Genomic DNA, 23976 nt, shown 5'->3' on the forward strand with positions numbered 1-23976 from the left:
AGGCGCAGGCAAGCCTTGGATGGCAGCTGCCCAGCTGACGCCTAAGGCACAGGCAAGCCTCAGATGTTGGCTGCCCAGCCTCCCAGGGCCACCAGAGGCTCCGGTAACCAGGGCTGGACGAGGCTTGCGCTGCCGGCAGTGGCAGCAGCAGAGGTGTGATGGGGCATCGCCTTCCCTTGATCACTGGATTGCCTCCCGGACTGTGAGAGAGGGCAGGCCAGGCTGAGGGACCCCCCTCCAGTGCATGAATTTTCATGCACTGGGCCTCTAGTCTATACTAATAAAAGGGTAATATGCAAATTGGTCACAACACCCTCACAGTCATGACCAGATATGCTAATTAGTCACAACCAGCATGCAAATTGACCATCACCCAATACAAAGATGGCCACCCCAATGTGGCCACAAGATGGCCTGTAGGGGAGGGCAGTTGTGGGCCATCAGGCCAGCAGGGGAGGGCAGTTAGGGGTGACCAGGTCAACAGAGGAGGGAAATTGGGGGCAACCAGGCCTACAGGGGAGGGCAGTTAGGGGTGACTGGGCTGGCAGGGGAGGGCAGTTGGGGGCGACCGAGCCTTCATGGGGGGCAGTTGGGGGTGACCAGGCCTATAGAGGAGGGCAATTAGGGGTGACCTGACCAGCAGGGGAGGGCCGTTGGGGGTGACCTGGCCAGCAGGGGAGGACAGTTGGGGGCGACCCAGGCCTACAGGGAGGGCAGTTGTGGGGGGGACCAGCCCTGCAGGGGAGGGCAGTTGGGGGAAACTAGGCCTGTAGGGGAGGGCAGTGAGGGCGACCAGGCCTGCAGAGGAGGGCAGTTAGGAGCAATCGGGCCAGCAGGGGAGTAGTTAGGCGTCGATCAGGCTGGCAGGGGAGTGGTTAGGTGCAGTCAGGCAGGCAGACAGGCGAGCGTTTGGGAGCCAGAAGTCCTGGATTGAGAGGGATGTCCGACTGCCCGTTTAGGGCCGATCCCTGATATGCTAATTAGTCACGCATGACCAGTATGCAAATTGAGCATCACTCCAACACACAAGATGGCTGTCCCCATGTGACCACAAGATGGCCGCCACAGATGGCCTGTAGGGGAGGGCAGTTGTGGGCGATCAGGCCAGCAGGGGAGGGCAGTTAGGGGTGACCAGGCCAGCAGGGGAGGGCAGTTGGGGGTGACCAGGCCAGCAGGGGATGGCAGTTGGGGGCCACCGGGATTGGGCCTAAACGGTTAGTCAGACATCCCTCGAGGGGCACCAGATTGGAGAGGGTGCAGGCTTGGCTGAGGGAAACACACACACACACCCGTGCATGAATTTCATACACCGGGCCTCTAGTACCTTAATATTTCTTTCTGTGTGCATGTTATTATAAACTAGTAGCCCGGTGCACAAAATTCGTGCACATTAAAAGGGAATTGCCCTAACCGGTTTGGCTCAGTGGATAGAGCATCGGCCTGCGAACTCAAGGGTCCCGGGTTCTATTCCAGTCAAGGGCATGTACCTCGGTTGCGGGCACATCCCCAGTGGGGAGTGTGCAGGAGGCAGCTGATCGATGTTTCTCTCTCATCGATGTTTCTAACTCTCTGTCCCTCTCCCTTTCTCTCTGTAAAAAATCAACAAAATATATATTTTTTTAAAAAGGGAATTAATTAGCGGAGATATTTAATATTGCTATTTGCCCTTTGTCTATAATAGAAGTGTGAGAGATGAAAGGAAATTAGTAAAATGTATATGAAAATAATATATAAATTTATTAGTAAATAAACAGTAACAAAAGGATATAACAACAGAGGCATGATATAAAAACGACAAAAACATGATATGAAAACAACAGTGATGCAAACAATGACTGATAAAGTGATTAAACTTATTCTACTATCTCCCTGTACACCACATTAAGAGTGAAAATGCTTTCAGAGTGCTTGACTAATTTCCCTTGTGCTGAAGTATTTAGAATTTTAACTTTAACGTCACATGCTCTTCAGACTCGAGAGAAAGCAACATATAACTGACTATGTGCGAAAACGGGTTCAGGTAGGAATATGCCTACTCTGTCTAGAGTTTGTCCTTGTGATTTATTAATAATCATCGCAAATGCTGGCATCACGGGAAACTGTCGTCGAATTAATTTAAATGGGAGGCCATTGTCAGACGGGGACAAATCAGTTCTTGGAATCAGAACAACCTCTCCCTCTGCAGATCCTGTTACTACTTCAGCTTCGATAATGTTAGGTTGTAATCTTTTGATAATAAATCTGGTACCATTACAAAGACCCCATTTACTATTAAGATTTCTCAATAGCATGATGATTACATTTTCAATTTTAATGTATGACACAGCATTCCCGAAGGAGTAATATTAAGAAATTCGATGGCAAAATTTTCCTTTTCAGCATCATCTGTTGAATTAATGGAATCATCACTCAAATATGTGTGAAAATCTCCATCAAGTATATCCAAATTTTCTTCATTTAATTTTTGAACGTGCTCATTTTTTTGGACAAAGAATTTCATGTTTAGATATATTCTTAATATTATCTATAGATATACTATTTCCAAAGGTAGCTTCAATAATAGATCCATTACAAATCATTTCACAGGGGATTTCAGTAATATCTATTCCTAAATGAAAACTGCTATCAAGTTTGCCATCTCCGTTTTACTAACTATTCACTATAAGCAGAATCCTCTGATCTCATATTTGTTTTAAGAGACAATTTATTGAAACATCCCCAAACATTACAGTACTTTAAACTCATTTGTACTTTGGCCGATCCCATAGCATGCGGTACAATACTGAGACATTGTCGAAAATCCTCTCCAAGAAGGAGAACTTTCCCACCAAGTACAACATTCAAATTCATAATTTCTCTTAGTAATCTGTCTATGGCGTTTATAGTATGACTGGATGTCATGATGCTTTCATCAATAATGAGAAGTTGGGCCTTTTCAATAGTTTTAGCAACTTCACTGTTTATATCGAGTCTAGAAATTGAAGTTTCATTTAATGGAATTGGTCATTTATATTGGGAATGAAAGGTTCTTCCATCGAGAAGTAAATTTGTGGCAATTCCTGTAGATAGACGCTGTGGGTAAAACAGTACCACCACAGCCTCTAATATAATCTATTAAAACTTTATTGTGGGGAGCCGCTACAGTGTTTTGGACAGGTTCAAGCCTTAGACTGTTGAGAGGGCACAGTCCTCTCATTGCCACGTGCAAGTCCCAGCTTGGAGGGCAGGGCCCTCCCAGCACAATTATAGCCAGCAGCTATAGTTGTAAGCTTGAACCTATGGTCCAAACACATGGCCCCACGTGCCTGAGTGATATAGGCTTGATAGAGTTCAGGTGCATGTAGTTGAGTAGGATTGAAACCCAAGAGAATGTTGTAAACATCTTGGTCACGCCCTTACTTTGCCTTGTGGCATCTGCTATAAAGTAAAAACACAGCTGTGGGCGTGGTCGCTGTCTCTCAGAGAAGCAGCATCCCACCAAGATCCAGATTTCATTCTCTTGTCTGTCTTTTCTAAGCCTTTCAGCTGCCCCCATTCAGGTTCACCCTTGGCCGTGCTGGCACGGCACACTTTATAAAGATATGCCTCCACGCTCCGAGGGTCGGTTCCTGCCTCAAACCCCACCCTTACAGGAAACAGCTCCGGGAAACAGTTTCGGGGGGAGGGCGCAGCCATTTCCAAGACAACCCCTGCAAGACTGACTTCCTTCCGCTTGGTCATGCTTCTGGCCGTGATGTTACACCCAGGGTTTTAATATAAGTAGATTATATGTTTTTAAAAATTAGAATTCCAGTGTTAATTGTTGGGATAGGGAAATACAATTGAACATTCCTCCAACTTTGTTAAACTCTTTCATTAGTTCTAAGAGCATCTTCTAGGATATTTTTGGGATTCTTTCTATAGAAATCTATGTTATCTGTGAATAACAACACATTTTTCATTCTTTCAAATGGGTATGCCTTTATTTCTTGCCTCATTGCACTGGCTAGTACTTCCAATACAATGTTGAATAGCTGTCATGAGAGAGGATATCGTTGCTTTGTTCCAGATTTGGGGGAGGATGCATTCAATCATTTACCATTGAATATGGCAGTTCTAGATGCCCTTTAACAGGTTGAGGAAGTTCCCTTCTATTGACCTACTTTACTTAGATCTTTAAATCATGAATGGACATTGAATTTTGTCTAATTATGTTATACTAGAGGCCCGGTGCATGAAATTTGTGCACTTGGGGGTGTCCCTCAGCCTGGCCTGTGCCCCCTCGCAGTCCGGGAGCCCTCGGGGTATGTCTGACTGCCAGCTTAGGCCTGCTCCCCACAGAGTTCTTAGCTACAACACTAAAAGCATGACCGGCTCAGGGCTTCTGGCTGAGCGGCACTCCACCTGTGGGAGCGCACTGACCACCAGGGGGCATATACTGCATTGAGCATCTGCCCCTTGGTGGTCTGTGTGTGTCGTAGCGACCGGTCGTTCCTCCGTTCGGTCTATTTGCATATTAGCCTTTTATTATATAGGACTAGGGTAAAATTCCAATAATAGCAGAAAGTAACATTTGCCTTTAAAATTTGAATGGGAAAGAATAAAGGAGGAGAAAAAGGGTTAAATATTTTTTCTATTTCTAATTTTCAATCAGTGGTTTCCTTCTTGTTGCTTTGAAAAATGAGCCAAATGTGCACCTGCCTAAATATTAACATATTTTAGCTTTTAAGAAAGCTTAGCTATGTGATGCTACAGCTTCAACTCCCGGCCTCCATTTCTGTCATGTAGTTTTGTTAATCGTTTGAGTCCCAAGCAGCGCAATCACGCTGCTTGGTATTTCTCGACATAAAATAAAACAAACGCTATCACGCTGTTTGGGTCTTTTCGTACTCATTTAGAGAAAGCGCGGTTGCGCTGTTTGGGATTCTTCGACTGTTTTTTCAATACCCCCTGGGACTCAAATGAATTGTATATTTTCTCGACATAAAATCTCAGCAGCGTGATCGCGCTGCTTGGGACTCAAACGGTTAAGCAGAATCATAAGCTTGCTTTTTTGAAACAGCAAGTGCCAACTTTCTATTTGAAGCTATCTATCTAGACAGATTGATAGATCTATATATAGATATACAGGGTGTCTCAAAAATGTATACTAGTATACACTTTGAATAATTATTAATCCAAATGGGTTAAATCTGAAAGGAAATAAACATCAATTGAGCTATCTAAAAATGTATGTGTATACATTTTTGAGGGGACACTATATATATATATATATATATATCACTAATTTTTAAGGATTATTACTAAAATATAGTTTTGATTCAAATCCATATAGGGTAACCATAAATTGATGATTTTTCCTGTGCCCATTAAGAAGAAAAATTAATTTTATTTGAAAAGGCAGACTGAAACATGGGAAGGCATACATATCGATGCAGTCATGAAGAAAGAAGCCTACATTGTCAGTGCTGGCATGCAGTCGATACCAAACGGAGCTAAATCCAAGAGTTCCTTTTCAAATTAAAAGGGAAATTTTAATTGCCAGAAAGTGGAAAAAATATTAGGCCAAAACAAACTCTAGTATTTACAGTTGCACTAAGTAATGTAACCTATAAGAATTACATAAAGTTTAAAGATCAACTTTTGCTAGAATGTTAATTTATCAAATTACATTTATAACAGACTGTCATAAGTATGTATATCAGTGGATGGATGGATGACGGGTGGATAGATGGATGATGGATGGGTGGGTGGATGGACAGATTAGGATCACGAGACCTGGACTATTTCAAATATTTAATATTAATAAAAGAATAAATAGTATATACCCTACCTTCTGAACATCAGCATCATGTTTCTGTTGAAGTTTAAGCTTCTCTTCATGACATTTAGCTTCTCTCATTTTAGTTTTCATGTCCAACTTCAAGGAAAATATTTTAAAGGTGTTCATAATTTGCTTTTCCCTTTAGCAAAAATACACAATTAAAATAACTCCTAATATGAAAGAAAATAGTATTTTTCCACTTTTACCCTATAGCTAAAGGTCTAGAAATCACATATATATACCAATATGTTGGTATTACTTCCAAGCTAATTAAAAATCTTTCAAATAAATTGTACCTGCCCTAACCAGTTTGGCTTAGTGGATAGAGCGTTGGCCTGTGGACTGAAAGGTCCCAGGTTTGATTCCAGTCAAGGGCATGTACCTTGGTTGCAGGCACATCCCCAGTAGGGGGTGTGCAGGAGGCAGCTGATCGATGTTTCTCTCTCATCGATGTTTCTAACTCTCTATCCCTCTCCCTTTCTCTCTGTAAAAAATCTATCTATCTATCTATCTATCTATAGATAGATAGATAGATAGATACACACACACATATATATATTTATATACACACACACACACACACACACACACACACACACACACATACACATACATACATATATATATACACTAGGGGGCCGGGGCACGAAATTCGTGCACTGGGTGTGTGTGTGGGGGGGGGGGGGGTCCCTCAGCCCAGCCTGCCCCCTCTCACATATTGGGAGCCCTCAGGCGTTGACCCCCATCACCCTCCAATCGCAGGATTGACCCCTTGCCCAGGCCTGATGCCTCTGCCAGAGGTGTCAGGCCTGGGCAGGGGACCCTCATTTCCCCCCGATCACTGGTTCTGCCCCCCGCCCAGGCCTGATACCTCTGGCCCAGGAATCATGCCTGGGCAGGGGACCCACAGACCCCTCTGATTGCTGGCTCTGCCCCTGGCCCAGGATTCAGGCCTGGGCAGGGGACCCCCCTCTCCCCCCGATCACCGGCTCCGCCCTCGCCCAGGCCTGATGCCTCGGCCAGAGGTGTCAACCCCCATCACCCTCCGATGGCCTGATCGGCCCCTTGCCCAGGCCTGACGCCTCCACCAGAGGTGTCAGGCTTGGACAGGGGACCCCCATCTCCCCCCGATCACTGGCTCAGACCCCCGCCCAGACCTGATGCCTCTGGCCCAGGAATCATGCATGGGCAGGGGACCCCCATCTCCCTCTGATCGCTTGCTCCACCCCCCGCCCAAGCCTGACGCCTCTGACCCAGGCTTCAGGCCTTGGCAAGGGGACCCTCATATCCCCCCAATCACCGGCTCCGCCCCCCACCCAGGCCTGATGCCTCTGGCCCAGGCATCAGGCCTGGGCAGGGGACCCCCAGCCCCCTCCGATTGCTGGCTCCGCCCCCCGCCCAGGCCTGATGCCTCGGCCAGAGGAGTTGACCCTCATCACCCTCCAATCGCCGATCACCGGATCGGCCCCTTGCCCAGACCTGAGGCCTCCGGCAGAGGTGTCAGGCCTGGGCAGGGGACCCCCAGCTCCCACCATTCCTGGCTCCACCCCTGCTACCCACGATCTCTGGCACCGCCCCTGCCAAGACCTAAGGCCTCTGGTGGAGGCATTAGTCCTGGGCAGGAGACCCCCAGCTCCCTGCGATCTCCCGCTCTGCCCCTGCCTAGACCTAATGCCTCTGACCGTGGCCTTAGGCCTGGGCAGGGGACCACCAGCTGCCCAGGATCGCTGATTCTGCCCCTGCTCCCTGCGATGGCTGGTTCCGCCCCTGCCCAGGCCTAAAGCCTCTGGCCAAGGCGTTAGGTCTGTGTAGGGGACCCCCAGCTCCCCACGATTGCAGGCTCCACCCCTGCCCAGGCCTAACGTCTTTGGCCAAGGCTTTAGGCCTGGGCAAGGGATCTCTAGCTCCCTGGACTGCCGGCTCCGTCCCTGCCCAGCTCCCATTGCTGGCTCCACCCCTGCTTCCCGCTATCACTGGCCGAGGCAGCAAAGGCGCCTGGTTCTCTGATCACAGCTGGGGGGCAGGGCAAAGGCGGCCCCCAGGGCTGCCTTTGCCCTGCCCCCGGCTCTTAGCTCCCCCCTGGGTTCCCGATTACCGTCAGTGGCAGGGGGCATCTTCCATCCTTTCCCTTTCGCCTCCCAGCATCGTGCCTACATATGCAAATTAGCCGCCATCTTTGTTGACAGTTAACCGCCATCTTGGCTGGCAGTTAATTTGTATATCGCCCTGATTAGCCAATGGGAAGGGTAGCGGTCATACGCTAATTACCATGTTTCTCTTTTATTAGATAAGATATGTATATACATATATATATATATATATATATATATATATATATATATATAAATAAATAAATAAATTACTAGAGGCCCATTGCACAAAGAGATTCATGCAATAGGCCTTCCTTCCCCTGGCTGCCGGCACCGGTTTTCCTCCGGCACCCAGAATCTAGGCCTTTGGTCTGGCCGCAGCGGAGAAGCCAAGCCTCTTCAGTCTTCAGTCTTCAGTCTTCGCTCCGTGCCTGCATAGGCAAATTAACCACCATCTTTGTTGGGTTAATTTGCATATTCGCTCTGATTGGCTGGTGGGTGTAGCGGAGTGACACCAATTTGCATCTTTCTCTTTTATTAGTGTAGATACCTGATGGATAAAGCTGACACTACTAAATATGGATTTATCAATTATCCCCTTCCCCTCCCCCAAAAAGTCATTTTAAAGTGATATTTTGCTGGTATTTTAATGTTCATTATTTCCTATCTGAGAAAGTCTCTATTTAACTGTTTTACTTTTTGCTTTTCTTATATATATAGCATCCACAGGTTCTATACTCGTATTTTAGTCCACACTCAGCCCTTAGCAGTGTGTAAACATTTTAGCTGAATTTATTTTACCCTCTTAGTGGAAGCCTCATCTTCCCATTCTCTGCCATGTGTGAGCCAGTACTCACATTCCATCTCTCCCTGGAGATGCTTGTCTCTCCTTAGATTCTGGGCTAGTTGATACACAAAGGTTATTTTTTTGTTATTGATAATGCAGGAGAATTGTGCTTCATAGCTTTCTACATGCTAAGGTGAAGTCAGAAGTCCCAATGTCATATTTTAAGCTATAATCTGGGGAGTATTTTAGAATTCTAGACATAGAGGCAGAATGAGCGAGGTTGATGACTTCATTAAAATGCATTTTAAGGCTTTGTTGCAGACAGAACTGCAGTTGCAGTCTCTCGAACTTCTCAAGCAGCCCTATTGTTTTGTTGTTATATTTTTTTTTTTTTTTGCTAACTACAATGACATTCTCAATTTGCACAAGATAAGAGGAGTAAGTTCTTGCACATACTGTCCCCCCTATCTTCTTTCCTTAGTGGAAGGTGCTGTATGTTTTGTGCCTTGTGTGAATGGGGAGCAGAATACAAGGGGTTAAGGTCTGTGCTTATTTCTTTGGAATAGCACAGGTTTCTGCTTCATAGGAGTAAAGTATATAAAACGTTCAGGTTCAGCTCACTCCTGCTTGATTGTGTGATGAGGGAACAGTAGCCTGTAATGAGGCACTGCATTGCAGCCCCGTGATTGCTGAATGAACAGAATCCAGGGAAACCTTCTGTTGTGTGGGGTTTTAGACTGGTATTTTCAAAGATATGTGACTAAATCTCCATTCTGAAGACATCTTTTTTATTATTTTCCATTGCAAAATGGTTTGGCTTATTTACAGCTTAAAGTTGGGGGGCGGGGTAGTTTATGGAAATTATCCTATCTAATAAAAAAGTAATATGCAAATTAGCCATCACTCCAACACAAATATGGTAGCACCCATAGCTACAAGATGGTGGCGCCCAGTCCTCTCATCCCCGCTGGAGTCCTCCAGTCCCAGGGGGTGGCCGCTGAGAGCAGGGCCTGCTTGGCCGTTGCCGCGGTGACCCAGGAGCAGCTAAACGGGCCCGGCAGACAGCGCCAAGCAGGCCCTGCAGACACCAGAGAACCATGGGGAGCAGGCCTACGCAGTCAGTAGGTCATCCCCTGAGGGCTCCCAGATTGGAGAGGGTGCTGGTTGGGCTGAGGAACCACCCCCCCCTGCCCCCGCCCCACCGTGCACGAATTTCATGCACCGGGCCTCTAGTTTTAAGACATTTGTTTTAGAGAACTTTAGCTATCTAATTGTGATTAGCATGATCTGATTTTTTAGTTACTAATTTATTTATTGCTGTTCTTTTACAGAAAATTCTTCCGGGAGGAAATACATCATTTGATGTAGTTTTTCTTGCAAGAGTAGTAGGAAATGTAGAAAATACTTTATTTATTAATACATCTAATCATGGGGTATTTACCTACCAGGTAAGAACCAATATTAAAACGTTCATTTGTTTTCTAAAATATAGTCATCATCTTCGACCTATAACATGACCAGCTTTTACAATCTCTCTTCAATAACTTTTAAGGATAATAGAAAATGTAAGAGTTTAGACTTGAAGCATTTGTATACCTGTTGTTGTGTTTGTGAATATACCTGTTCAAATTAGATTGAACAAATGAATAAAGCTACTGCTAAAGTGTTAACGTAAGATTGATTGACAAAAAAATCATAAAAATATTTTCACACTAAATTCTTTTTACTTTTTGCATACTTGCGAAACATACTCAATAATAGTTTCAAGATTAAAACATACATGCCTGCTTTTCTTAGTAAATGTATAGTTTTAAATTTTTTTTAATAAGCTTATTTTTTATGTGCGGTTATTGTTCAGGTTATTAAAAAAGTTACTGTTTTGTGAATCAAGATTTTTATAATCAAGTTTATCAAGATTTTTAAGAATTCCTCATACTTTACATTCACTTCTGCCTGTGTTATACTGTTATTCTTAATTTTTTTAAATATATTTTATTGATTTCTTACAGAGAGGAAGGGAGAGGGATAGAGCGTTAGAAACATCGATGAGAGAGAAACATCGATCAGCTGCCAGTAGGGGATGTGCCCACAACCAAGGTACATGCCCTTGACCGGAATCGAACCTGGGACCCTTGAGTCCGCAGGCCGACACTCTATCCACTGAGCCAAACTGGTCAGGGCTATTCTCAATTTTTTAGATAAGGAAGCTGAAATGTATAAAGGTTTTTTAATTTGCCCAGATTATGCTATTAGTAGGTTGTTGAGCAGAAATTCAAACCCATGACTTTGTAACTCTGAAGACCAGTCTCTTAGCCACTGTGATATTGCCATGGAACTCAATTGTTTCATTGTTTTACTTTACAGTTTTTGTGATTTTGTTTTTGAACATTTCTTCTCCAGTGCCCAGAGCACTTGATTTATTTTGAAAACTAGTATCAAAGTAAACATTCCATTTAGTCATAAGCATATATCGTACTCATTTAATGAAAAGAAGCTTTTAATGGTTGTTTAGTGGGCAGTCAATAAACTTTTAAAGGCTTGTATAGATAAATAACTATGGTGCTTTATAGATGACACTCATATTAACACATTGTGGACCAGTAGTTTTATTGCTAGCTTTACCCAGTGGCCAGATAAGTTTCTATTGAACGAGGACAAAAAACGTTTTACATAAATGTTAAAGGCACGCTTTAAAATTAAATACCCATTGCATTTTGAAGTTATTTATTACATGTTCTTGAAAGCTAATACCTTTTTAAAGAATTCTCGTGATTGGCCACAAGCCTTAAAACAGAAAACATGAGAATTCTCGTGATTCGTCTGCAATGTGTTAACATGCACCTGTGGAGTAAATAAAAAGACTATCATTAGAATATGAAGACCTTTGTCCTGCAGAGGCACCCCAAGTGACCTAGGTGTCGTGGCCAGTCTGGACTACTTGAGTGTCATGATCAGGTTATTCTCAAGATGAGCCTCAGTGGCCAACTCTCTTTCTTTACCTCAGTCTTCCTCCTAAATATATATCGATTCTGTCTACCTCTCTCCTCTTCACTGCCATCTTCTAAGCCTGGGGTGGGGAACCTTTTTTCTGCCAAGGGCCATTTGGATATTTATAACATCATTTGCAGGCCATACAAAATTATCAGCTTAAAAATTAGCCTGCCGTGTTTGGTCAAACATTTAATTAACTCACCCCTAATGCTTTGGCAGGGCCAGACCAACTGATTTTGTGGGCCTTACAGGGCCCACAGGCCGGATGTTCCCTATACCTGTTTCAAGCTGTCATTACCTCTCACTCTATTACACAGTAGCTTCTAACTGGCCTTCCATTCCGCCCCAATCCCTGTAGTCAGAGTGGTCTTTTTTGAACATAAAATCACATCTAGTTGACTTCCCGTGTACATCCTTAGGTTTTCCCATTGCTCTTAGAGCAAAATGTAATCTTCTGACCAAGACCTACAAGGATCTAAGAACCTGATTCCTATATAGATCTCCTACCTCATCCCATTTTACCATACTTCTCTTTTTCTTCCTGATCTTCAAACAAGCCAAGCCCTTTCCTGCCTCAAGCCTTTGCCTGTACACTTCCCCTTGCCTGAATCCACTTCCAGTGCTGGCTTTTATCATCTTTCAGATGACAACTCATGTCACACACACCCCAACCCCACCCCGGAGAAGACTACTCTGACCACCCTCTGTAGAAGAAATCCCATCCCTCCTTTAGCCAGTTGCTCTATATCACATATCCCATTTTTTAAACCTTCTGTTGTTATGCATTCTCACGCATTCTAGAATGTACGTTTCATGAGAGCAGGTGCATTATCTGTCTTGTTCACTATTCAGTTATTCACTACTGTGTTTGTTTGTGTCTAACACATTGTAGGCACTTTGTAAATATTTGCCATTTGAATGACTGGCTAACACTGATTAGTCAACCCAGGACCTCCCATATGGGCATGACCTAGGGCTGGGCTTGGTATTTGAGAGATTGTCTGGGCCCTAGATTCATCTTTTAAGGGTTGGGGAAATCTTTTGAGGCCCTTATTTTCTTGTCTATCCCACAACTTTATGAAGGACTGCTGTCATTTTATTTCCAGTATATCTTATAAATTATTCCAAATGCTTGTATTTGTAGTAAATCAAATATGTAGCCAAATCAGATATAGAAACCACATGTGTGCTCCTTTTAAAGGGAGTTGAAACTTTTCTCATCTATGTTAGACTCACCAGTTTTCCCTAGATCAATCAATCATGACCTATAAAAATGTTAGTTATACAAGCAACTCACACTGCTTTTTTTCCTACTTTGAAACAGGTATTTGGAGTTGGAGTTCCAAATCCTTATCGATTGAGGCCATTCCTTGGGGCTAGAGTCCCTGTGAATAGCAGTTTCTCACCTATAATAAACATACACAACCCTCACAGTGAGCCTTTACAGGTAAGTCTCTGATGGTGATTTTGGTAGAAATTAATGCTTAGCTTAAAATATCCGTTTTCAAGACTTTAAAATAATGGGGTTTTAAAGATGTGTTGAAGAGGGGTATTTTAATGCATCTTGCTATGGCCTAAATTTTGAATGTCAGCAGTCTAGATACTGGATTTTTGGAACCATTACAATTATGGCTTCTCTGGTATTACAATTTAGGCAGTTCTGCGTTTAATTTAAGAAGAGTTTTCCACTATACAAGGCTTCTACTTTTCTTGCATATAATCTCTTTCTGGTCCAATATAAATTTTTAAAAACACAGTTTATACTTTTATTTTTATTTTTTTACCTATTTTTTGATAATAATTTTTTGGTGATGGTAGTCTGGAAATTGAAGTCTAAGAGAAGGGTAATAGAGAATCATGATTAAAAGCAACTTTATTTTTATTTTGTTTTCTTTGTTAATTCTCACCAGAGAATATTTTTTCCATTGCTTTTCAGAGAGAGTAGAAGGGAGGGAGGGAGAGACAGAGAGAAATATCAGTGTGTCTCTCTCACATCAACCAACTGCCCCCCGCACACACCCCTGACCAGGGGACAGAGAATGAGCCCGCAGCCCAGGCAGGTACCCCTAACCAGGAATCGAACCCGAAACCCTTTGGTGTGTGGGCTGATGCTCTAACCACTGAGCATACCTGCCAGGGGGAAATTTTTTTTAATCTAACTCTTTATCTTATACAATCTTTTAGTAGTAATTGTTTTCAAATTTGAAATCCCTCCTCACTGGTTCCTTGTCTCTTCCACAGTGGGTGTGGCTGGTTGTGGCTTCTTCAGATATTTTCCCAAACCCCACCCACATCCCTAGTGACTTCCAAGTACAGGACATTTGCCACTGCTATAGCTTATCTAGTTCTGTTGTCTGTGTTGGATGGAGATGTGGTTGCTTTCCAGAGTGGTTCCTAATATCTACACCCAGAGCCCCCAGAGTTCGTTAAGACCAACCCTGCAGGACTTACAATATCTTGAAAATGACAGGTGGAGGGAAATACTATATATTGTGGTGAGCTGGTAACCAAAATGGTTTTTATCATCCAAGAGCCCTCTGGTAGACTTGTTCATAAACAATGAAAGGGGAAATGAGGAAGAAGATGAGATTTTCAGAGCTTGAATTGTGAAGTGCTTAGGTATCCTGTGCTGAAGTAGTAAGAAAGCAGTTTCTCCCCAGCACTTGCTGGCACTGGCTGAGGAGAGCTACTCATAAAAATACTCTGCCCAGAGTTTAACTTATTAAATTTATCTTTATTGTTGAAAGTATTGCAGATGCCCCCTTTTTTTCATTAGGTATCTTCATCACAAAAGGAAAAATCTTGTGTCCTGCTTGCTTGTACATGAAAAGTGTTCTCTCTTCATCACCATCACTCTGTTACTTCTATCCTTTTACTACTTTAGGTAATGATGTATTTTCCCTGCAGAAACCTTGTAAATTCTTGCTACTTTCTTGTTTTGACTACTTTTAGTCAAAGACATTGAAACAAAAAGCTTCTTCTTCGTTCTGTCAGACCCTGCTGCAGGCGCTGCCGCACTGCCACAGGGAGGTGACAGAGCTCCCAGGGCGCCCCCTCTGGGGCGGCCGGGGCGGAAGGAGGATCCTGGACTGGGCAAGCGGTGGGCGGATTACAGTTGTTTAAGTGGCCTTACAGCCTGCGCCTTTTCTCCTCGGCCTCAAGCCATCAGGCTATCAGCTACAACAGTTCCTTCTCTGGATTTAATACTGACTTGTTTTCTTTTGTTCATCTAGTCTTTTTCTAATTAAACATTTTAATTCAAGAAGATTTAGCCCAATAGACTTTTTACCACACACACAAGAGAGCAAATAAAAAAATCAAAGTTGTCTTCTTAAAACCAATGTAGATTATCTGGAAAGCATTCTTCTTGAGGGAAACATTTTTTTTTTTTTATCCAAGTTCCTACTTGATGGGCTTTTTAAAAGATTGATATATAATTGACATATAACATTATATTAGTTTTAGTTATACAACATAATGATTCCATATTTGTATACTAGTATATTGTGAAATGGTCACCACAATAAGTCTAGTTAACATCCATCACCACGCATGGTTACAATCCTTTTTTTCTTGTGACAAGAACTTTAAGATCTACTCTTAGCAACTTTCAAATATGCAAAACAGCATTATTAGCTATAGTCACCAGGCTGTACCTTTACATTCCCAGGACGTGTGTATTTTATAACTGGAACTCTGTATGGAAGTCACCTTAACCTAATAGTTCTAGCGTATGTTATACTGTCATTAGTCTTAACCTTAAATTTAAGAAAATACTATAAAGCAAGGAATTGCATCTGATTTTTTTCATTGTACAATACACACACACACACACACACACACACACACACACACACGAGTATGTTTTCCCTGGGAAAAATGTTAATTCAAACAAGTATAAAGTAAAAGTCCCGTCAAACTTCTTCCCTTCCAATCCAGCACCATCTAGTAGAACTTTCTGGGATGGAGAACAACTTCTGTATCTGCTCTTTCTTTTCCTTTTTTTTAAAAAAAATATTTTTATTGATTTCAGAGAGGAAGGGAGAGGGAGAGAGAGATAGAAACATCAATGATGAGAGAGAATCACTGATCAGCTGCCTCCTGCACACCCCCTACTGGGGATCGAGCCCACAACCCAGACATGTGCCCGTGACCGGAATCAAACCTGGAACCCTTCAGTCCGCAGGCCAACGCTCTATCCACTGAGCAAAACTGGCTAGGGCTGTATCTGCTCTTTCCAGTACAGTAGGCACGTGTCACACATTGCTATTGAGCACTTGAATCTGTGGCTAGGGTACCTGAGGAGCTGAACAATTTATTTTATTTCAACAAATTTAAACTTAAATAACCAAGTGAAGCAGCTAAGTATTGTATTAGCACAACTCCAAACCCATGCCCTTCTTGTAAATACTATTCATATGATCTTGGTGTGTGTCAGGTCAGCCCTTTTCCATGCTTTTGCATGAGCATGTGTGTGGGCACAAAAAAATAAACATTCTTTGTGGGAATTTTAAAAGTAAATTATATTGCGTCTATATTTTTGGATTTCTTTTTCCCCTAGACTTCATTAAATTAGGATAATTAGCACTAGACTAAAAATCAAAAATGTGTCACATAACTAGTTTTAATATCAACTTTCCTTTGATTTTATAATTTAGCCTTTTTCTGCCCCTATTTCCCCATTTATTTCTCTATTATCAGTAGTATAGCTTTCAATCTTCTGTTTCCAAACTTTGTTATACTTATTTTCTTAATACCTTACAAGGTTAAATGAAATAATATGTGATGTTTTCTGTTTTGTTTTGTATTTTTGGTTTTTGTGGTTTTTGTTTGTTTTGTTTTTTGTTAGGGTTTTTTTGTTTTTGTTTCCAGAAAAAGTTCCATAGTTACCCCATCAGTTAAGCTGTTATTACTTACAATCAGTGCTTTAAGGGACCACTGTAATAATACTCAGAAAAAATCCTAACTCACTAGTCTGCCCAGTGCATTTCTTTAACAGTACCACACTCACCAAAAACCTTAAAGCTTATACTAAAGTATTACTGTTTTCCTTCTTTGTTCTTTTTCTATAGGCCCCTGGAGGACTTTTGTAATAAAACTACTGAGGTTTCCACCCATTCTCTTATTACTTCACCCCATATTTGCATAATTAAATGTACTGTTTCTTAGGAGATAGGGTTACCTGTCATTAAAGGAAAGTCTCCTACCACAGGACCTATTCTGTTTCTAGGTCTTTACTAAGAGGAAGGAAAGCAGACGTCCATGCACAGACGTATAACTGCAGTGTTCATAGCAGCTTATCTGTAATGACCAAAACTGGAAACAACCCAGATGTCCATCACTAGGTGAATGGGCCAAACATTACTGCATAATCCACAAAATGGAAAAGAAATGACCTATAAATACATACAACAACATGATGGATTTCAAAATCATTACACTGATTAAAAGCAGCCAGACACAAGAATACAGACTTGTGATGCCATTTATATAAAACTTTACAAAATACAAACGAATCTAGAGTGGACGAGAGCAACTCAGTGGTTACCTGGGATTGGAGGGGGTCCGAGAGGGACAGGTGGGTTGCAAAGGGCATGAGGAAACTGGGAGGTAATGGGTATATGTCATATCTTAATTGAAGTGGTAGCTTTACACTGTCTTCCTATGTCAGACAGAATACATCATCTTGTATACTTTAAAGATGTATAGTTTATTGTACATCAGTTATACTCATTAAAACAAGTTTAAAAAATCATGAGTATAGGTATAAGCCACAGAGGCATTAACAGCACCTGTGATTTTGCGGCCAGTGGAAACCAAATGTTTTCTTACTACATTAAAATTGTTGTATATGTCTCAGAATAATACACTCTTCACTGTTTCACAATTATAGCAGCTATTAGGTCCACCGCTGGGTCTTATTATAAACTAGGGGCCCAGTGCATGAATTCATGCACCTTGAAAGGAACTGTGGGCTGCGAGGCTGCGGTAGCACAGGGGTAGGTCTCAGCCCATCCTCCGTGCTCTCGCCCAGCCCCTCCCGCCGAGGCCCCTGGTCCCCTGTCTGCTGGCACCCCTCCTCCCACCGCCACCACTCCCACGTGGCGGCCCTGCTCACACCCACTGACAGTGCGGAGCAATTGGGGCTGGCACCAGCAGCAGGTGCGAGTGGTGGCTGCTGCCCTGATTGCTCCTCGGGAACAGGGGGAGGTGGAGAAGCCCTCAGGGGTAATCAGGGCTGCAGCCGCCACTCACACCCACCGATGGCGCCGAGTGATCAGGGCTGACGCTGGCAGCAGGTATGAGAGTCAAGCTGGACCATGGCGCACGGGAGCAACGAATTTTCAGTAACCACCAGAGGCTTGCCCCGATGACAGAAACCAGCACCCCTCCTTGGTCTGGCGCCCCCGCTCACCTACTCCACCATCCCGCCATGGCCAACGCCTGCCATGTTCCGCACATGCCCCTGGTGGTCAGTGCACATCATAGCGACCGGTTCAGTTGTTCCTGTTGTTCCATTGTTTAGTCTATTTGCATATTAGCCTTTTATTATATAGGATGTGTGAATAAAAAAGCACTTGTGTTACTATAAGAATTTGTATTTCTATAATTTGATCATTTTCATAAACTGTAAGTGTCCTATGTATGGATTTTTGAAAATTCAGTATTTGAGACACCTACAATGTTTCACAGTTTAATATTTCAAAGTCAACTTGTTTTTGTTAAAACTACCACCATTGTTTACACATGGTGGTATTACATAACACTTACCCTACATTTATATCTGTAAATGTTTTTAAATCTTTTCTGATAAATAATTAGGTTATCAAACTTATTTCCATATAAACAGCAAGTCACATGCATTGAGGATATGATTTTGAACTTAACTGCCATGGCTCTTTTGTCGCAGGTTGTAGAAATGTACTCTAGTGGAGGAGATCTTCACCTAGAACTTCCAACAGGTCAACAAGGAGGGACCAGAAAATTGTGGGTGAGTGCTAACCCCTTTTCTTCTCACATGTCGTCACACAAAACCAGTGATTTTCTTAAATACACCAGAAAAGACTTAATTCTTATCACCTGAAAAATATGGGTGACGTTTTCTTAATTGCTATCTTAATATTACATTTATATCAAATATATTTGAAAATTGGATGAGAGAAAAGTAATTTTTGGAAAGAGCAGTGAATAAAATTGGTGGGATCTTTAATCCACTGTGGGAAGGAAGAGATTTTATATTGGTAAAGTTGTCTCTGAATCTAATTGCTTATAATTTGCTTACTCTAAGATTTATAAAAACAACCCTGTGGGAAGGTTTCATTCTATTTTTGAAGGTAGAGAATTGACTGGTCAGACTTATTAGAGGAGATGACATTTGCAGAGGAAACATAGTCAAGCCTTTTATGATGACTTGGAAATTTTTAAATTCTTAGGTGACTTATGTCCACCTTTAATATTGTTGAATATTTAACAGTAGTTTGTGTCAGTGCATAGAAAACCACTTTTCCTTAGCGAATACTACTAAATATTAACCAAATTAATAAATATGTTGTAACTTCCTTATTTGCAAAGGTTCCTGCCATAAGAGAGTATGGGTTTTAATGTCATCTACCATGCTTTAATCAAAGGGGGAAAAGATGTAAGTAAATGCAGCTTTTGTAGCAAGGCCACTCACACTGACGGTGCCACTCTGAGTAAGTTCTGAAAATCAATGTTTCTTTATGAATTGCACTGTTAAACACCAGTCTCAACCAGGGAAAGGATATGTAGGGCCTTTTTAGGACTTAAACATTTAGATGCAAATTTGTCAGTGATCAGCTGCTAAGATATCGAAACATACAGTGGGGCCTTGACTTACGAGTGTCCTAACTAACGAGTTTTTTGAGCTACGAGCCGTCTCTCGTCCGATTTTTTGCTTTGAGTTGCGAGCTAGAATTTGGGTTATGAGCCAGCTTCAGATACCCCACCGCTAGTTGGCGCAGCGAACGTCACAGTGAACGCCACAACATCAGCCCAGCATCACGTGTCTCACTCGTTCACTTTTTGATTTGACATACGAGTAATTTGAGTTACGAGCTCCGTCACGGAACGAATTAAACTCGTAAGTCAAGGCCCCACTGTACTATCAGGTAGCAATACATAATAGGTAGTCCATTTACTAGTATATCCTTTCTGTAAAATATTTTACCTCATAGTTATTATTTGAAAAGCCTTTGAGAGAAATAGTGTATAAAAACAATGCTTCAGAAAATTAACTTTATATGGTATTAACTTTGTATATTTATCTAGATAGAAGAACTAAGAATTTTCTATGAAATATAATTGGTATCTAATAAACATAAGAGGATTCAGGTTTCTAATTAAGAACTATAATGAATGGTAGCAGAAATTACGTAATGTTTTAATACTCCCAGTGAGTACAAGAAAAGATAGAGTGACTCTTAGTCCTACAAAGCTAGAGAGAAAAACGTCAGTTGGCCTTGACCTCCCCCCAGCTCATTTTCAGTTCCTTGAAAATCCAGAGACCACGCCAGCTCCCAGAGATGGGCAAATGGGATGAGTGGATGGTCTCGCTCTCGTGGCCCCAGGAGGGTTCGCGTCACCTCCTTCCTACATTAAAAAGTTGAGAGTAAGGTGACTGAAGAACAATAAAATGTAAAACACAGGGATTTCCTAAAATATGCCAAAAGGTGCAGAGAAATTCTCATTATCCTTTGGAAGCCAGATTGTTCTAAAACCAGGAAAAGAATTACACTTCCCAAAAAAGCCTATTTTTTTCAATGTCTTCTTCCTAGTGCCTGAAAATTGGTGCTGTCTTCCATGACTACAGCCTTCCTGACCACAGTTGACAAACTGCAGCTCTACTTACAGGCGTTGTTTTTGTTAGGTCTTAAATGAAAGGAGAGCAGAAAGGAAGCTCTCTTGGTTATCCATATAAAGGCTCCTTCTATAAAACCTTCCTTCTGATGGTGACATTTCTGTTGGTTAGAGAATTTCAGGACTGAATTATGCACCTAGGCACCACCCATACATTGAAGAACAACTGATTTTATGGATTAATTCTACCTTTTAATGATTATTTTGAAAGTGACACTGCATATTTTTGACATTTTAACATCCTCCCAAATTGGAATGTATTTTATAGTCAGTGGAATATACTTAATTATCATTGTATTTTTCTTAGTAATTACCCTATATAATAAAAGCCTAATATGCTAAGTGTCTAGTCGGCCATTCAACCAATCAAAGCGTAATATGCTAATGATATGCTAAGGCCTCTCAACCACTTGCTATGACATGCACTGACCACCAGGGGGCAGATGCTCTGACCGTGTTAACTTGCTGCTGGGATCCGGCCAATCAGGTCTGAGTGAGACGGGCAAACACGTCCTGGAGCCCTCCCGCAGTCCCTTCCTGGCTGGCCAACCTCCCACATTCCTCCCCAGCCCTGACCCTGATCCCGATTGTGCACCAGTGGGGTCCCTCGGCCTGGCCTGCACCCTCTCATAATCTGGGACCCCTCAGGGGATCTCAGAGAGCCAGTGTCAGCCCTATTCCGCAGGCCAGGCCAAGGAACCCCACTAGTGCACAAGTTCGTGCACTGGGCCTCTAGTATAAAATAATTATGCATCTTTCAGTCGATGTCATCTTATTTAATAATCTGGTGGCTTTGGAACATCACAAAAGGTGTGCTACATTATGGTCTTTAATTTGTCAGGAAATTCCTCCTTATGAAACCAAGGGAGTGATGAGAGCCAGTTTTTCCTCCAGAGAAGCCGATAACCACACAGCTTTCATAAGAATAAAGACTAATGCTTCAGACAGCACAGAGTTCATCATTCTTCCTGTTGAGGTTGAAGTTACAACAGGTTTGTGGAAAACTGAAGTCACTGCAAGTTTGTTTGTTTGTTTGTTTGTTTGTTTGTTTGTTTTCATTGCATCTGACTCTGGCAAAGTGAAATATAATTGTTTACTTTTCTTCTTTCCAAGCTCCTGGAATTTATTCCTCAACAGAAATGTTAGATTTTGGTACACTGCGAACACAAGGTAAAAAAAGAGACAGTATCTTTATAGGTCTTAAAAAAACCCTGTTCAGTACTAAATGGTTCTACTTTAACCCCTTTGTAATTCAGCTTTGAAAGTTCCTTTTAGTGCAGTGGTTCTCAACCTGTGGGTCACGACCCCTTTGGCGGTCGAACGACCCTTTCACAGGGGTCGCCTAAGACCATCCTGCATATCAGATATTTACATTACAATTCATAACAGTAGCAACATTACAGTTATGAAGTAGTAACAAAAATAATTTTATGGTTGGGTCACAACATGAGGAACTATATTTAAAGGGCCAGAAGGTTGAGAACCACTGTTCTAGTGGGTTGTATGATCTTGTACAAATCTACTGTGGGGACTGAGAATCCTTGCAGTTTATACCCATTTCTCTGAGGGACACCATTGCTTACCAGATAGCAAAGCAAGGCCATGGGATACCTTCAGAAAGGTTTTCTAAATGGAAGTTGAGGCATAAAGTAGCATCCCTGTGTTGGAGTCCAATTCCACACCTACTTCTAGATTTTTGTTTAGATATTGATTATTTAATTGCATTATACTGACATGATGTTAAAGATGAGTCCAAGATGGTCAGAGAAATAATTCAGATTCTAAAATTGAAAACAATTAAGTTAAGGATTTTTTAAGGAAAAAGTGAGACTGTAGTTGACCATTAACAATGTGTTTGAACTGCTCAGGTCTGTTTATATGTAGATTTTTTCAATAAATATACAGTTGTCCCTCTGTATCCCAGGTTTAGCATCTGTGAGTCAACCAACCAAGCATTGAAAACCGTATTTTCTATTTGTGTTTGGGAATCTGTGGATGTGGAGGGCAGACTGCATTGTTCTATACCTTTTTATATAAGGAGCTTGAGCTTCTGCATATTTTGGTATCTGCTGGGTGTCTTGGAACCAATCCCCCTCAGATACGGAGAGGATGTAGTTAAGTTTTAAGAGGGTCAAAAGTGATATGTGGATTTTCAACTACATGGGGATCTGTACCCCTAACCTCTGCGTTGTACTTGTAATTTGGAATGTCTGCGGGCCATATGTGATTAAAAATTGCTTGTTTGAGATTGAAGATCGATTTTTTAATATTAGATTCAGTTTTAATATGATGATTTCACATTGCACATTTTTAATTTGCTTCATTGTGCTTTGCTAGAAAATTACAAGCTTTAATGTCAGCTTCACTAAAAAAAATGTTTTGTTTTGTTTTGGTTTGTTGAGGTGGGGGCAGTTCTTGTAACACTCACTGTGTTTATGAGTAAGGTGATTCTACCTAATTTTTTTTTATTAATGTGATAGCCATTTTATTTCACATTCTAGAATAGATTCAATTTGATATCTAATAAGATTCTAACTTGCTATACAACACACCGTTTTAAGAAATATTTCTTTTCCTCAATTTTAACAGATCTACCAAAAGTTTTAAATCTTCATTTATTAAATTCAGGAACAAAAGATGTACCAATAACAGTAAGTTTTTACTTATCTTTTTTCTAATTTATATATTCTTTGTGTTTAAACTTATGGCAAAGTTAAAAATAATTAAATTCTTCCTCTAAAAGAACTTTGTTCTGTGGTTACCTGGTGACAACTTGATTCTAAGTATGATGTGAGAAACCTATTCTGCCTTAACCACCAAATTTTAAGAATGAGAAGGGAAAGTAGGCAATCTTCTCCAAGTAAAGTTTGAACCGAAGTTTATGAGGTTGACAGAATCATATAAAAGACATGTGGATTCTGGTAAATCCTATATGGCATGTGCAAAGAAGACAGGTTATACAGATTCCGTCAGGTTTGGTTGTTAGACTTAATGTATAGAAAGGTAAAAAGAGAGAAAAAAATTCAGATGTGGTGGCAAGAGAAATCATGAAGCAAAGAATTATGGTAGGTAACAGTAGAATGCTGTTAACATTTGTCACAAGTGTTCCTTCTAGCTGGCAGCTCTAGTAATTACCCTAGGTAGCATACTATAAACTAGGCCCCCACTTCCCCTCACACATATACACAGAACAGATTACTTTTATGCCTTATAGTGGAATTGGCATGCCATTAAATGGTTTTATGTACCAAAAAAAAGGACAGGGATATTCATATTTTGTGGTAGGCATAACCTCGCCTCTTAGTGAGGTCTCCAAGATACATTCATAGGGGAAAATGGAAAAGGAAAGCAGTACATTTTTATTATAACCTGTGCTGATGTTAGAAACCTAAATTCGGAGAACTCTGATAAAATGAGGGAGAATAGAT

The 23976-nt window shown here is 41.7% G+C and overlaps 1 protein-coding gene across 1 annotated transcript in view; it reads left to right on the forward strand.

Moving 5' to 3' along the window:
• TMEM131 (transmembrane protein 131) overlaps positions 1-23976 on the forward strand; it is a 198055-nt gene that overhangs the window by 95263 nt on the left and 78816 nt on the right. Inside the window, 6 exon segments of the mRNA XM_070429901.1 lie at positions 10012-10128; positions 12996-13118; positions 18582-18662; positions 21390-21540; positions 21662-21718; positions 23138-23199. Coding sequence (XP_070286002.1) covers positions 10012-10128; positions 12996-13118; positions 18582-18662; positions 21390-21540; positions 21662-21718; positions 23138-23199 — 591 coding nt within the window.

This window comes from Myotis yumanensis, unplaced genomic scaffold (assembly GCF_028538775.1).
Source record: "Myotis yumanensis isolate MYYU_CA2020_CCGP unplaced genomic scaffold, mMyoYum1.0.hap1 SCAF_11, whole genome shotgun sequence".
Taxonomy (NCBI): Eukaryota; Metazoa; Chordata; class Mammalia; order Chiroptera; family Vespertilionidae; genus Myotis; species Myotis yumanensis.